The 15,221-nt window shown below is 39.8% G+C and overlaps 1 protein-coding gene across 10 annotated transcripts in view; it reads right to left on the bottom strand.

Annotated features, from left to right (window-relative positions):
* Positions 1-14,961, bottom strand: part of ptk2aa (protein tyrosine kinase 2aa) — a 53,320-nt gene extending 38,359 nt beyond the window's left edge. For 3 of the 10 annotated variants that reach the window (XM_087176611.1, XM_087176616.1, XM_087176614.1), the window contains exons 1-3: positions 4,073-4,963; positions 2,235-2,479; positions 456-625 (exon numbers count right to left, since the gene is read on the bottom strand). In XM_087176611.1, coding sequence (XP_087032737.1) covers positions 456-625; positions 2,235-2,479; positions 4,073-4,196 — 539 coding nt within the window. In that variant the 5' untranslated portion in view covers positions 4,197-4,963. Of the gene's footprint in view, positions 1-455; positions 626-2,234; positions 2,480-4,072; positions 4,974-8,575; positions 8,603-14,760 lie in introns of those variants that run through there. The other 7 variants (XM_023416221.2, XM_087176610.1, XM_087176612.1 and 4 more) reach the window with 7 other exon arrangements.
* Positions 14,962-15,221: the final 260 nt, after the last annotated feature.

Here is a 15,221-nt window from a genome sequence, read left to right as displayed (position 1 = left end):
AAAATAACACATATTGCAAAAGGACATTACTGTAGCTCAGGAGCCTGTCTAACTACTTAATTAAAAGACAATATGAATATAATTGATCAATTAATAAATAAAATGCCAATGGCAAGACATGCACCTAAAAACAAGATCAATATAATTGGCAATACAGTACATATGAAATAAAAAAAGCATGTCGAGCCTTAACAAGAAAACATCTAAATCCTTCTGTGGAGCATCTGTAACTGGCACATTGCATCCCTCAGTTATCTATTATGTTTTGGTCTTTGCCTGTCGCCTCAGTTGACCGTCTTACAACCTCAGTCTGATCTGAGACTTGATGCGCTGAATGCAGCATTTATACTTCAGCAAATCTTCAATATGTTACATTTGTATTGCATAATGACGATTGATTGAGTGTTTGAGAGAAGCACAAACACACACACACAGAAACACTTGTCTTCTCTTACCTCCACTCCTCATTTGGTCGTGCCTGTTCATATTTCTCTCTGACATGGGAAACGCCCATATCGGGGTGGAGCCAGTGCACCTGGTCTCTGGACTGGCTGTTGCTGAGACGAAGGCCAAAACAAGACGTCCAGCGCACTTTGTGGATGTCCAGAATTTTCTGGATGATTCCCTGGACACAAAGAGTGAACAATTTTATTGTGATATACCTTTTTTTTTTCACACTTGTCCTGCACAGTCACATACAAAGTATACATTCTGCAGATATTACATTTAGCGATGGAGTATTAGACTAAATTGACCTAAATTATGAAGCCTTTTCCCCTTTATCTACAGTGGCACTGTCCTAGTTAAAGTGGTCCAAAGTACGCATAAGTGTGTGGTGACTATTAAATAAAACAGAGATGCCCCTTGGACAAAAACCTTTATAAAGACATCAGTGTGCCAACTGTGCTAATGTTTACGTCTGGCATTTTGTATCAGGTCAATGAGGCTATCCATGTCTATCCATGTGTATGTGTGTGTGTAGGTAATTCCAAGTGATTCCAAAGGATTTAATATGACATTCCCACCCAAACAAGTTGACAGACATCATACACACACGCACGATAATGCTCAGAGAACCATGTGTGTTGCCATGTAAAACGCTAGGGGGTCTGACCCAGATACTGAAGGAGAGAGTGATGGGAGGAGAGGAGAGGAGAGGAGAGGAGAGGAGAGGAGAGGAGAGGAGAGGAGAGGAGATGGATATCTGCAGTGACGTGTTCTGTATGACCACTAAAGTTTGACCAGCACTGAGCACTTTCTGCCTCATGGGAGTGCATCTAAAAGCATACTGTTAAGTAAACTTAGACTGGTACACACACATACACACAAACACACAGATGGTGTCCTGAGGTTACACGTATTTGCAAGCAAAATATTCTCATAGTGCTGAGTGTCCTTTATCAGAGCAGACAGCTAGGACCTTGAGCTAAGGACAAATAGCAAAAATCCACCTATAAAACTGCTGCTGGGGGAAAACTGCAACATATAGTAGGTGCAAAGAGTATATGAACACGTCTATACAATGCAATGACATAGCTACATAGCTGCAATGACAATGACAAATATCACCACCATGAAGGTTATAATGTTTAGTTGTAGTAAAATACAGCTTGCAATATTCTGTATTATTCTCACTGTCAACAAAATCCCATGAATGAGTAAAACTGCATTACAAAATGGAGAAAATAAGTAACATGCACATTTTGTACGGCCACATAAAGACTTGTTGCACATAATTAACAGTTTGTGCTAGAAGTATGATTGTGTTGTTTCTTTAGTTGTTATTGACTTAAGAAAAAACAAGAAAAGAGTAAAACCAGCAATGAACTGATCCTACTAACTATCATTGCCAGTGTGACCAAAGCCTAATAAATCTTATTCAACTTTTCCGCAGAACTCGAGTGCTGTCCAAAAACTATTAAAAGCACATTAATAAACTACATTGTTGCAGTGGGTGACATGTTCCTTCTTTATCATGAACATGACCACTGTAATTTATTGTGAGTCGTTCCCACGTACACCGTCCTGTTGCTCAAAATACTCACTAAAATACCAAATGTAGCTGAAAATAGTTGCCAACAAATGCTCATTATTCCTGTTTGAGTTATGTTTGGAAATAACTACGGTCTCTTTCTGTTTTAGGAAATTACTGAGCCTCTTTTTAAAAAAATGAAGATGTATACCTGTGACCCATTTTTGACCCCTTTGCACATTCAGCGTGTGTCTCTTCTTACCCTGACATCAGTGGCATCTCCATATCTGATATTGGACGACCAGCAACTGTTCTCAGTGTTGGTCTCAAAGTGATGGAAGACTTTGAGAACCCTGTCCACGGAGCCGGCCATGGTTCGGTCTGACCCCCCTGCACTCAGCCTTGACTTGGCGCCTCCCAGGAGGGTATGATTCAGGTTGGGGTCCAGGTAGGCTGTCGCCATGGTTTTCCCTGCTGACACTGCAGCTGCTAAGTGTCTGTCATATTCTGTGGGGGAGAGGAGAGCAAGTCCGAGGTCAGAGAAATGAGGAAGAATGAAGAGTTGGATCAGAGGAAAGTGAAGGAGATTCTTGAACTTCTAAACTCCTTCTCATATTTTCTCAACCAGTCAAATCATCTAGCGTTCAAGCAGAGGAGGGCTTCACCTAAAGACTTTGTTTTCATTATCAATTTAACTGCTGGTTGTTTTCTTGATTAATCGTTTTGCAGAGGCCAAGGTGACATCTTCAGATATCTTGTTTTATCCAATCAACAGTCTCAATTTATTAATCATTTAATTGATCAACAGAAAATGAATCAGTAACTATTCTGATAATGGATTAGTCAGCATATCCTTTCTGTTACAGCAGAGAGGTCAAAGCTAAGAAAGTGCTGGATATATGGTTGAAACATTCAGTTCCTGCAAATCCACGTGGTAGCAGCACAAATACAAACTTCACCAAACCTACTTTAAAAAAAAAAGACACCAAGGCTAAACATGGGACAAACAAAGGGAATATTGATCCACTTTTATATCATTAATCATGTTAACATGCAGTTCAAAATCAATTTGCATGAAATCACGTGGAACATGATGGGTGGTGTAATCTCAGCTGACAGTAAAGGTGATGTTCAATTAATCCACTATCAAAATAGTTGCAAATTAACTCTTGCTTCAGCTCTAGCTTGCCCAGTGAAATAGCTGATGCTGCATATTTTCTTATCCTCCCTGTTTGATGCACTTGCAACATTGTGGACTGCAGTCCTGCTACTCTCATACTTGAAAGAAACCTTGCTCAGAAAATGCCTGTTCCTGACACGACATACTTCGGCAAGATGAAAAACACTGAACAAATGAGATACCAGGGAGAGAAATAAAAAAGACAGATGTGTAGTCGGGGTCAAGGCTCAGTGTGTGAGACTCATGTCTGTAACAGAAAGAGGACAATGCACCTCAGGCTGACGTTTTTCCTGAATAAGGAGTCCTGACATTGACACACTTCCTGGAATTTCATTGCAACTTCATCAGGGGATGTCCAACAAGAACTACCTCCGAATGTTAGATGTGTGTGTTTTTGTGCATGTGAGCTATTGTAGCCATGACACTGTAGAGAGAAAGATACTGAGATCTCTTTTCACTCTCTATTTTTCTGCTTCCCTTTCTTCCTGTGCTTCTCCCCTGTCCTCCATTAAAGGAAAATTGATATGTTCTAGCGGGTAATTACACCTGAGAGAATGCGCACGCACGTACACACACACACCTCAGAGGAAAGACTGTAAGGTTGCTGAGGGATATATCAGTTAGATAAAAATGTGCGCCCATATTACTCTGCCAATTTCAAGTGGTAATGACCTTTGTTGACAAGTCACTCTGCTGGCTTTCAGTACTTAAACCTGCATCTCTATGTCTCTCACACACACACACACACACACACACACACACACACACACACACACACACACACACACACACACACGTTCTGCAGAGCAACGGCAGTTTTGGCAGTTCACCAAGTCAGTTCCCATGGAGTCAGATGTCACTCTGTGGAAGGGCTACCTGTGCATGTTTCTGTGTGTGTACAAAGGAGATTTCATTCATACCTCTGTCCCAACACATGGGGAAGGGGCTACAGCCACTCGTTGCCATGGACACACATGTTTGTCCCTCCCTGTGTCTGTCTGTGCTGAGGACAGATAGACAGCTTGCAGCTTCACAACCACGCATCACACTCTGTGAACTTCTTGTGTACAGAAGTTACATAAATAAACACAGTAAGGTCCTGACACAACTGCAAGAACACTCTCACATAACGCTGATACACACACTACACACAGACACACAAACATTCAGTCCCAAAGGTAGAAATCTTTATCTCCAACTTTTGTAAACAGCTTCGTTAACCAACAGTTTCTTCTTCCAGAGGCAGAAATCCTCAAAAAGGCCAATCTTCTGGTCTGTCGACACTTTGTAAAGACAATGCTACAGAAAAAAAATCAACGGGGAAAACGTAAAAAATCCCCATTCTTCAAAAAAGTTTCTGCTTTGTTAAGTTTTGTCTTCTTAATCTTTTCCTGTTATCTGCAGTCAGAAGTCAGAAAAAGCCTCAGAGACGTGAAGTTACTTTCATCAACAAACTTCTCTTTTTCTGTCCACTTGTCCCCTTGTCCACATTACTCCTCAGTGGCGCCTCTCTGATGACACTGTTTGTTTTTTGCCTGATTTCTGCCCCATGCCTGTACTCCGTAGTTACACAGTTGCCGTGGAAGTGTGAAGCGACTGTCGCCCAGGAGAGGATTCGGGATCCTGCGATGGTGAGAAGACTGCTCCTCTGGCAAAAGTTCAAGTAAGTGGTCACAAAGAAGGAGAGACAATTACTGTGCTCAGTGAGAAACAAACAGAAAGTTATCCTTTTCTCTTGGAAACAGAAAGCAAGAGAAAAGAGGTAGCCAGAAAAACAAAGGAAACAGAGACAGTGGGACAGAGAGAGTGAGAGAGAGAGAAACGCAGCAATTGTTTCAAGTTGAATGAGAGGAAAAGGAGGACAGGGCAGCACAACTGAAAGAGTGGAGTGGGGAAGGAGAGAGTTTGAGAGAGGGCTGCTGGAGGAGCAGGAGGAGCTAGAACCTATTAATATGCTAATCCTGTCTCTTCCATTCATTGGAAACCCCTCCCACTTCTGTTTATGAAGCTGATCTCCAAACAGCCCTTATAGTGAACTAATATTAACGTTGCTCTTTTAAGCACAGCCATCTATTTCATTCACTTTAGACCGAAGTGAAGGTGAAAGCAGGACAGAAACAGTTATCATCATCTCCATTATCTCCCACTGTACCCTACACTGAACCAGAAGCACATTCAAAGCTGAATATCTCCCTGCTGTCCACTGTTTCATATTAACCACGGTCAACTCTAAGGTAAGTTGTCCCAAAACCATAAACTTTCTTACAGTCCAAATTAGAGCTGCAACAATTCGTCGATAAACTATTTTAATAATTAATTAACCATTTTTGTCATTTCTCAAGCAAAAATTCCACATATTCTCTGGTTGCAGCTTCTTCAGTCTTTGTCATATGTGACTGGGAACTGATTATATTTAAGATTTTAACTATTGATGAAATAAAACAAGCTGAATTTGAATACATGAGCTTGGTTTGTGGGCAATTATAACAGGCATTTCTCACTGTTTTCTGACATTATATAAACCATATGATTAATTCGTGATACAACTGATAAAGAAAAGAAGTCGACAGTTGCAGCTCATGGTGTACATGCCAACCCAGATATGATAGATTACCCAAACATGCACATTCTCTTTTCTAAAATAAATAAAGAAGAAGGAAAAAAGAGAAGAGAAGAGAAGAGAAGAGAAGAGAAGAGAAGAGAAGACAACACAGACGCTGCCCTGACTGTGCCCAGCATGTAAACTAGCAGCTGCCAGCAATATGCAAACCAATCCACTTCCAAACCACAAGGTCTCAATCAATCATACTGTGTACTGCACATTTAAAGTCATTCACCTTGTACTAAGGGGGTCATGCTACTTTCTTTACTATCTCTCAGAGCGCTCAATACCCCTTCAATACCCTTGAGCGAGTGGCACCTATTGCTGTGAGTGTTACTGCTAACCAGATGCCAGCCGCCATTAATCAAACGGACATTTATATGGCTGAACACATCCTCAGCTGAAGAACCGAACGGACCTCAACGTCTTACTGAACACAAAGAAAGTTCTCTAACACACACAGTAAAGTCACAGAAACTTGAAATCTTATTGTTTCATTGTGTTCCAGATAAGCTTGCTGAACAGTGTCTTGCGTATGCGTGTTTGCATGTGTGTGCACGTGCAGGTTTCCTTTAATTTGTGCTCCATCTCAGGCATTGGCCATTGTTATGAAAATCTGGTGGGAGCAGGGGGAGTGTGTGTGTGTGTGTGTGTGTGTGTGTGTGTGTGTGTGTGTGTGTGTGTGTGTGTGTGTGTGAGTCTGAGTGCGCATGTGTGTAGACTATTGAAAGCCTTTTGTCAGAGGGCCGGATGCTGCCATGAATGGGAAGAGCTCTTTTGGGACTGAGCCAAAGTCTCTTTCTCTATTTCTATCTTGCTGTGTGTTTTTGAACACATAATTATTTTGGCAGGGGAGGTGCAGGTGAACCTCTGAACTGTAATAGCTACTTTGATGCATCCTTGCATATGTTTTTATCAGTGAACAATCAGTGTGTTCGCATCCATGCCTTGAAGTTAAAATCCAAAGGCTGTTTGAATTACAAACCTCACCTTACCTCATAAATGCAAACAGTTTTTTTTTTCCTGCTTGTAATCTACATTGCTCCTCACAGCAACATTACTCTTCTGCTGCTGGCTCTGTCAGGACTAAATGTCACAATCTAAATTTTGTGGGGTTTTTTTATACTAGCAAGTCAAAGGTAAAATAGAAAACTGCTGACATTTAGAGTCATAGCCCAATGACTACTAACAAAGCCCACTGTAAAGTCCCATCTATCAATTTGTAATACTGTGATGAGGTTGTAATTAGGACCAAATCAGCACACATGGATGTGGAAGTGACGTGTGCAAGGCAAGATTCATATGCTTCTCTACCTAGTAAGAAGTAATTTACCTTTCCTCCTGTGTCTGTGTCAAGTTATTGTTGTTATATCATCAGTTTCACATGATCTCCGAGCTCTACACATTACATGCACTGATTACAATGCAAGCATGCACCCTGGCCTTGCTCATCGAATAAATTAATAGACAGATAAACCGTTGGTCAAATAAGAAGTATCTGAACAAAACATTTAAAAGACTGTGTAATGACTGCAGTTATGAAGACACCAAGCCTGAGCCACACACACTGGTGTTACCCTTGAAACATCCTGTCAAGAAAATTCCATTGTTATTGTCTTGCTTCCTCACAGCTGCCAACAGGTACTGTGAGACACACTTACAGTGGATGATACAGTATGCTACTGGGAAAGGAGGAAAATGTCTGAAGAATTTATAGTAACTATAGTATAGTCACTCATTTAGCTGTGGATATGCTTTTAATTTGTGAAGCAAAATTTTAGATAGTGCTCCAACTGTATTGTGGTTTGGGTCAAAAGGTCAACAGGATTTACGGCTTTTGATATTTACAATAGCTGGCAGCTGGCAACTTAATTTATGTTATAACTGGCCAGAAAGGGATGCTTTCAGGGCACGGTGCCATGATACATGAATATGCTCCCCTGCTTTATTCATCTCAGTAACACAAAGGAAAACAAATTTTCACCCTCAGGTTATAGAAGCTAAACCAAGACTCACAACTGTCTTTACAGGAATATATTTTGTTTGTAGTATCCAGTGTGAAGATTACAATTAGTCACTGACACTCTCAACTAGAGCGATGTTCACTCTTTCCTTCATTCCTGTCTGCACTAATGAGATCAACACACACACACAGACAGACAGTCCCACTGTCTGTTTTCTCTCTCATTTATCTGTCTAATGCACTCACAATTATGATTCATAAATGTGTGCAATTACAAGATCTCGTTCGTACAAAACATTAATCCTTAGCACCTTTAAGTCTTGAGAATATTTCATCAGTTCTCACAAGAGGATGTCAACATAAATTCAAACAAAAGCAACACATATTCTAACCACACATGCAATTTATAAGCTCTTTCCCTTCTCCTTTTATTTTGACTCATGTTACCATTTTACCTGCTTTCAAAGTGAACTACTATTACTTGGACTACAGCAGGCACTTAGCCCACGGCATGTTACAGTCTGTTGGATTATTTGAACAGCAGCTCAAATTAAATGAAATCAAATCAAAAGTCTGCTTAGCTGTCCTGGAATTGGTTTAGTTTTTTATGTGACTAAGTATGGAACTTATGAACTTAGGTCACCTAAAACCAACGAAGCCAACTCCATGACAATGGAGCCAATTTCAATTTAATGAAGACCGGGACATTGTTTAACACTTTCATGCTAATATTCCTCATCCATTCCTTTTTGTGGACCCCTTTTTTGTCCTAACCACACTTATTTAGAGGTGCAAACTGTGTATGAATTAATGAAGCAGCTGAATGCTGAAGCAGGTGTTTGAAGTTCAGCTACTCACCTGTGTAGTAGGCAATCCTGGAAATATCTGAAAGACAAACATAGAAATAACAGAGTTAGCTGGTTTGTTTAATTATGTGGCACTGCATTAAGAAATCAGCCATTCAGAACAAAAATGCAACTGAAGTTTATCAAATTAAGTCCAACAGCAGGTGTTCTCAGTTCAGTTACTGAATGTGAATTACTGAGGGGATGCCAGTGCCAGCTCCATGACACTTGCCAAATTAAATAGCTTAAAAATCAATCCATTTCGTGTTGACATTTCAACCGGATATTGATGGATTGCTTCTAAAATCAATATCCCATTGTAACATAATTTACCCCCACCCCCGAGAGCTGGGGTCGAAGCTTTGGTTTAAAAAGCTAATTGCAAAATGCCGAGGAACAGGTTTATTGTTCATGAGTTCATGCTTAGCAGCTGTGAGATGGAGACGTTACACTGACTGGACTTCAGGTCATTCGACCTTCTTGCCTTTGTTGGGGGGAAAACTACAACAGTTTATACAGTAACCACAACCAAGTGTAAGTCTTTGAGCACAACAGTATAAAATCCACAGTATTAATGCTGGAACGTGTTTCCTTGGCTTCTAGATGAATGTGCATCATAGTTTTTCTGAAACGTCCACAAGGCTGTTGAATGACTGCAAAATCTGAGTGACTATTGAAGGTGACTATTACTGTATATTTCTCATACTAAGCATAATCATGTTGCACTGTAAAAGCATGTGTCCAATTCCACTTTATCTATAATGAATTAATACGCATACTAAATAAAACATGTGAAGAGAAAACATGTTTAAAGGCTATAAATACTCATTGGTTAGTAAGTTGAAAGAAGACATGGCAGTCCTACCCTATTATTGAGTGGCTAGGTACACTACACTGTATCGACACTACAGCTCCCATACTCTCACAGGAAGCTCAGGAGAAGCCTTTTGAGAACCTGACACCCAGTTAGAGCAGTGATAGGGCTGTATGTAGGAAGAGGTCAGGAGGATAAGTGCCTAAGTGCTTTAGACCCCCTGATGTACACACAAATATACACTGGGTAAGCACACACATGCATTCATGTGCACACACACATATAGGGGGTGATTTGACAGCAAGGGATGTCAACAAAGATGATGTAATGGTAAAGAGAAAACCCACACAGAGAAAGGAAATGCCAGTAAGGTGACTCATGGTGTGTGTGTGTGTGTGTGTGTGTGTGTGTGTGTGTGTGTATTATTATCTACAAACCCTTTGTAATACAAAACTAGGACCCTAAGTGTGAAGTGTGTGTGTACATTTATGGTAGCAGAGATTCATCAATACAGGAAGACAACTATTGACAATCCAAGAGCTTACCAACTTCCCTCTTTGCAAATACATCCTTCATAACAAGTTGGTTTATGAGACAACTTTTATATTTCTGCAAGATAGAGGTGGCTTTATAATATAATGACATTGTTGAATTTTGTTTCAGGTGTTATTTTTGAATAATATATAATCATATTATTGTATTATATTGTAAGATTCAAGTATAAGCGATGCTGCCACTGAACAGCAGTTCGAAGTTTTATTTGTCAAAATGTACAGTAAGCAAAGCAGTGAAATAAGGGGCGGACTCTGCAGTGGAGCAGAACTGCAAATATTGCAAATCAATATTATGAAAAATATCACATATCGCCAGAAATATCTCGATACACAGTATTATCAAATATCGGCCCAAGCCTAGTTATACCTTTAATATTAAGCCAAAGATGCTCCTTTAGAATAAATGACTAACCTATATCCATTACTAAGCAGCTAAAATGGACCATGGTAAACTGATCTGAACAATGATCTGATCTGGATAATGACAGTCTGTCTTAAAGTGTCTATAATGACATCTAGATAGATCTGAAACTTACCCACACCATCTGTCTCATGGATGCTCACTCTGTGTGTCTGCCCCTGTCTCTCTCATCAGTGTAGGTTAAGTGCTATGTAGCCTGAGATCTGCAGCCATGCTGGTGCTGTTGCTGTCTAGACTAAAAAGCATAGGAGACTGTGGCTTGTTCTTGTCTGAGAAACAAGATTAAACAGCACCTGAGGAACTGGAAAAAAGACTGCAATCTTTATACAAATTAATAGTTAAAACACATTTTAGAGACTCACATTTTCAACCTCGATTTTTCATTTCTTCTTTTACAACTGTTCCTTTGTCTTGTTTTTAATGTCATACACTTTATTGATTTAAATCATTAGCAACTCTGGGTTGAAAGGTGTTAACTATAGCTCACTATGCGATTTTTTTTCTCCATGGAATATCCTGCAGGAGAACTAGCATGGTGCTAATTACATACCAGTCTGTTTAACAGTCCCCACTGCAGGTAAATAAAACACACACACACACACACACACACACACTTCACACTGGCAGGCAGCCCAAAACACCTGCTCCTCAAGCTGTTGTCATGAGAAACGAGACAAGAGGAGCAGCAAGGATTCATCTCATAGTTTTTTATAGAAATGCATTTGTATATAATTATAAGAAATGCTGAAGATAAATTCAATGAACAATGCCCTCTCAGTAACTACAAATGTTTTCTTACTCTGAGTTCGTGACCTACACAAGCTATTGTGTAGGAGTGCAAGATGAATAAATATAAGAGCTCAGGCAGCACAAAAAATGTCCGTCTTATGCCAAAACAATTGCCCTCAGAATTACAGGTCTCAATGCAGAAAAATAAGGAGAGAAGAGCCAATAAACAAATGTGGATAAATGCTCTACCACTGCTCTAAATGTTTTAGATTCAGGTTTTTGTTTTGTATCTGAAAGCAGTTCATTCTGATTGCTGCATGGTGGTCTTATGCGCGCACACACCTACACATACTCACACACACACGTTTCCTTTCATCACTGTGTCTCTGGTGTGACATAATGAGCCAGCATTTGTAAAGATAAGTAAGTGGGTGTTGTTATTCTGTACACACTAGTCCAAAAACGCATCATACACACCTTTACAGACGGATACATATCTCTGCACACACAGACACAGACACATCCACACAGTCTCCATGTCTGCCTGCTGTGTATAATTGCATGGTAACAACAGGTTTTTGGGTAACAGTAATTAGACAGAACAATCAAGAGAGAGTCTGCAATGAAGTGATGTTTAAACAGCTGGTCTCAGATCAGTAGTTCACCACAAATCATAGTTTGAGCGAGAGGTTAGTGACTGAGATGAAAATCAAAACTCTCTAAAATTGAAAGCAAGTTTTTTTTTTTATGTGCTTAACACAATATTAAAAAACAAGATATTAAAAATCTGTGCTCAATTAAGAAGAAAATTCCCATCATCACAATGAAATGAATGTTATTAGAACAAAATGCTTGTGCTTTAACATTACAACCAGATGGGGTTTTTTTTCCAGTGACAGCTTCCATCGTATATTTGTATCTTGGATTTTTGCAAGTTCAGGCAGTATACTTGAATCAGGTGTTTTGAATGTATATATATATATATACTGGAATGGCTGAAGCAGCTGTCATGTTGGCTCAACACAAGTAAAAGTTAGAACAAAATAACAAAACAGTGCAGCTCGATGCAGCAGTGACAGATCAAACTGAGGAGAAACAGAGACAGATGTTCTTTTCCCACAAAAAATAAAGCACTTCTCCTAGAATCAACTGATTCAACTTGAGGAGAGCAGTCAGCTGTTCTGACTCAATGTTCAGTGTTTAATGGTTAACCCTCAAGCTGAGCTGGCACACGCTCACGTGTGTGTGTGTGTGTGTGTGTGTGTGTGTGTGTGTGTGTGTGTGTCTGACCCTCTGGACAATGGGGTGTTACTGGAGCGTGCAGTCTTACGATGCAACAACATAATGCCTGAGGCACCAATCACACCTGCCAGTCACACACACACAGGCGAACGTGCAGAACAACACACACACACACAAGCAATGTTTTGTCCTTGAAAATATACTTGCGTAGGCTTTAAGCTCAGTTTAGACTTTGATTGTGACCCATAATATGTTTTACACAATGGAGGCAGAAATAATTTTATATGATGCAGGACAAGTGAGTATTTCCAATGACTCGATTTAGAGTGAAAAACACTAAAAACACTGCCATCGTGAGCTGTATAGGTAAAGTGTGCACATGTGCATTTTCTTATGTCATTATTCACGTTCAGATAAACAGCAAGCAATTATTCCAAACCCAACACTAACAGACAATAAAATGCATTGCACGCACATACACATACACACATACACACATACACACATACACACACACACACACACACACACACACACACACACACGATGCATATTCCAGATAAGTCCTGCATGCATGCAACATAATAAGGTCACGTAAACGCATGACTGATCATACACATTTATCTGCAAAAGCGCACACACTGTGACACACACATCCACTCAAGTGTGTATAGTTCAGGTGCAGTGATAAAGCTAACTGGCTTACTGGGGCAGCACGCATGTTTAGGTATCACAATCAGACCAGATACGCTATGTATAATTCAACACAACAGATTGAGGATGAATTAATGGGTGAGATAGCTTAAGCTCTAAATTTTTTTTTTTTTCCGCGAAGGTGCCAGTCTCTGTTTTTTAAATAGATCAAAACACATCTGACATTACCAACACCAAATTAGCGTGCAGTTACTGCTGTGGGTTAAAGCATACATTTACACTTGCTTAACCACTGAAAATGTTTTTTTGAGTAAGAAGAAAATCAAACGTATTATTAAATATTGAATGCTTCTTTGATTTTGTATGAGAGCAAACACTGGGGGACAGGTTTACAAGGCTAAAAATGAATCAATTAATTCAATTCTCATTGGCCAATGAAGGCAGACCCTTACTGGTTGTTGAGTAGTACCAGGCTATGCTAATGCATCATAAGATGTATATTTAACTATGCTAAAAATGGATAACAACACAAACAATTCCAAACCTTTACATGTTGAAGTACATTTATTTAATCTTATTTCCTTTTGTGGAATGGATCCTTATCTGGATCGAGGCTCTTAGGATTGACAGATAGTAAAACCCTCTGAGACAAATTTGTAATTTTAGGGTATATAAATAAAATAAACTTGACTTGAACTTACTTTTTATAGATGCACTTTTATCTGTGGCTTATAACCTTCTGCCAATCACAGGATCAATATCATATCTGAGGGAGTGTCAGCTACAGTAAATTGCTTGAATGTAAGGCAGGTATAGGTGCAGTCTCGAGTGTGTGTGTGTGTGTGTGTGTGTGTGTGTGTGTGTGTGTGTGTGTGTGTGTGTGTGTGTGTGTGTGTAGGAGGGAAGCTGCAAGCTCTGCCTCTTGTATATCATATCTCCATCAATTATAAACCAAGTTCGAAATATTAAAACACAATGAAATATAAATGATCTAACCTAGAAACAAAACGCTGCAGGGGGATTGTTACTTCATGCTTACAATTCCAAACAACACACACATATATACACATGCACAAATGTACCCAGAGCACACAAAAATACACACCAACACCTTCACACGAAGCCACATCGGAAACACTGTACATAAAGATGCGCGCTTGCATTCAAACACAACCTACTAATTTGACACACATCATCTCTCTCTCACACATACTGCCTCCCCCACACACACTTACACACACAAAATTACACACATAAGTACACACAGGCAGCGCTAACCCCCATCATCACTGCACATGCACACTTGAAGTTGAAGCCTCCTACATACAGATAACCCAACACTTACATCTTTCTTCTTATACACACAGCTCCTTCACCATAACAGAGGTAGTAGAGCATCAAATGCTCAGATAAATGCTGGAATTTAGGGCCGCCAGAAACGAACTCAAAATTCTTGCCTCCTGAGATCAACAGTCAAAAATCATTTATGTTCAATTTACAATGATACAAAACAACAAATTTCTCATATTTGCAGGTGAGTGTATTTTCAGTTTTGCAACCCTCCTCCATCTCCTCATCATCACAACTGCAAAACTGCAGTTATTGACAGTAAATTGTACAAACACAAGTTCACATTTCAAGTTTGGAAATTATACAAATACGGACATATTATAAACAAACTCATAAAAACAAATGCATAAAGATATGTGCACACATAACATGGTACACATAACAACAAACACATGCAACCACCCACACTCACATACTACCGATTAAATCCTTACCATGGTATAGTCCTTCCATTTAAAGTCCCAAAGAGAAGAGAAGAGAAGAGAACAGAACAGAAGAGAACAGAACAGAAGAGAAGAGAAGAGGAAAATGTAATCTCCTCCTGACAGACAGCTAAATTGGGAAAAGCCAAAATCCTGGGCTTCTATGGTCTAGCTTTGTGATGTACTAGTCAGCTAACGTAGTCAGTAATGATGATAAGCTTACAATCCAGCCTCCTCCTCCTCCTCCTTCTTCTTCTACTACTACTACTAAAACTACTGCTTGTACTACACTGACACACAGATACACAGCAGGATGAGTGGGAGTAGAGTAAAGGGAAGAGGGAAAGGAGGGAGAGAGAGAGAGAGAGAGAGAGGAGCGTTAGCCTATGACCGTGAAAGGGGGGAGGGAGGCAAAAGACAGAAAAGGAGGAAGGAGGTGGGAAGGGTGTGTTTGTGTGTGTGTGTGTGGTGTC

The sequence above is a fragment of the Seriola lalandi genome, unplaced genomic scaffold, assembly GCF_002814215.2.
Source record: "Seriola lalandi dorsalis isolate HSWRI2012SDOR001 ecotype SW California unplaced genomic scaffold, Sedor1 jcf7180002054562, whole genome shotgun sequence".
Lineage (NCBI taxonomy): Eukaryota > Metazoa > Chordata > Actinopteri > Carangiformes > Carangidae > Seriola > Seriola lalandi.
The sequence above is the reverse complement of the archived record's forward strand: the minus strand, read 5'-3'. Positions and strand labels throughout refer to the sequence as shown.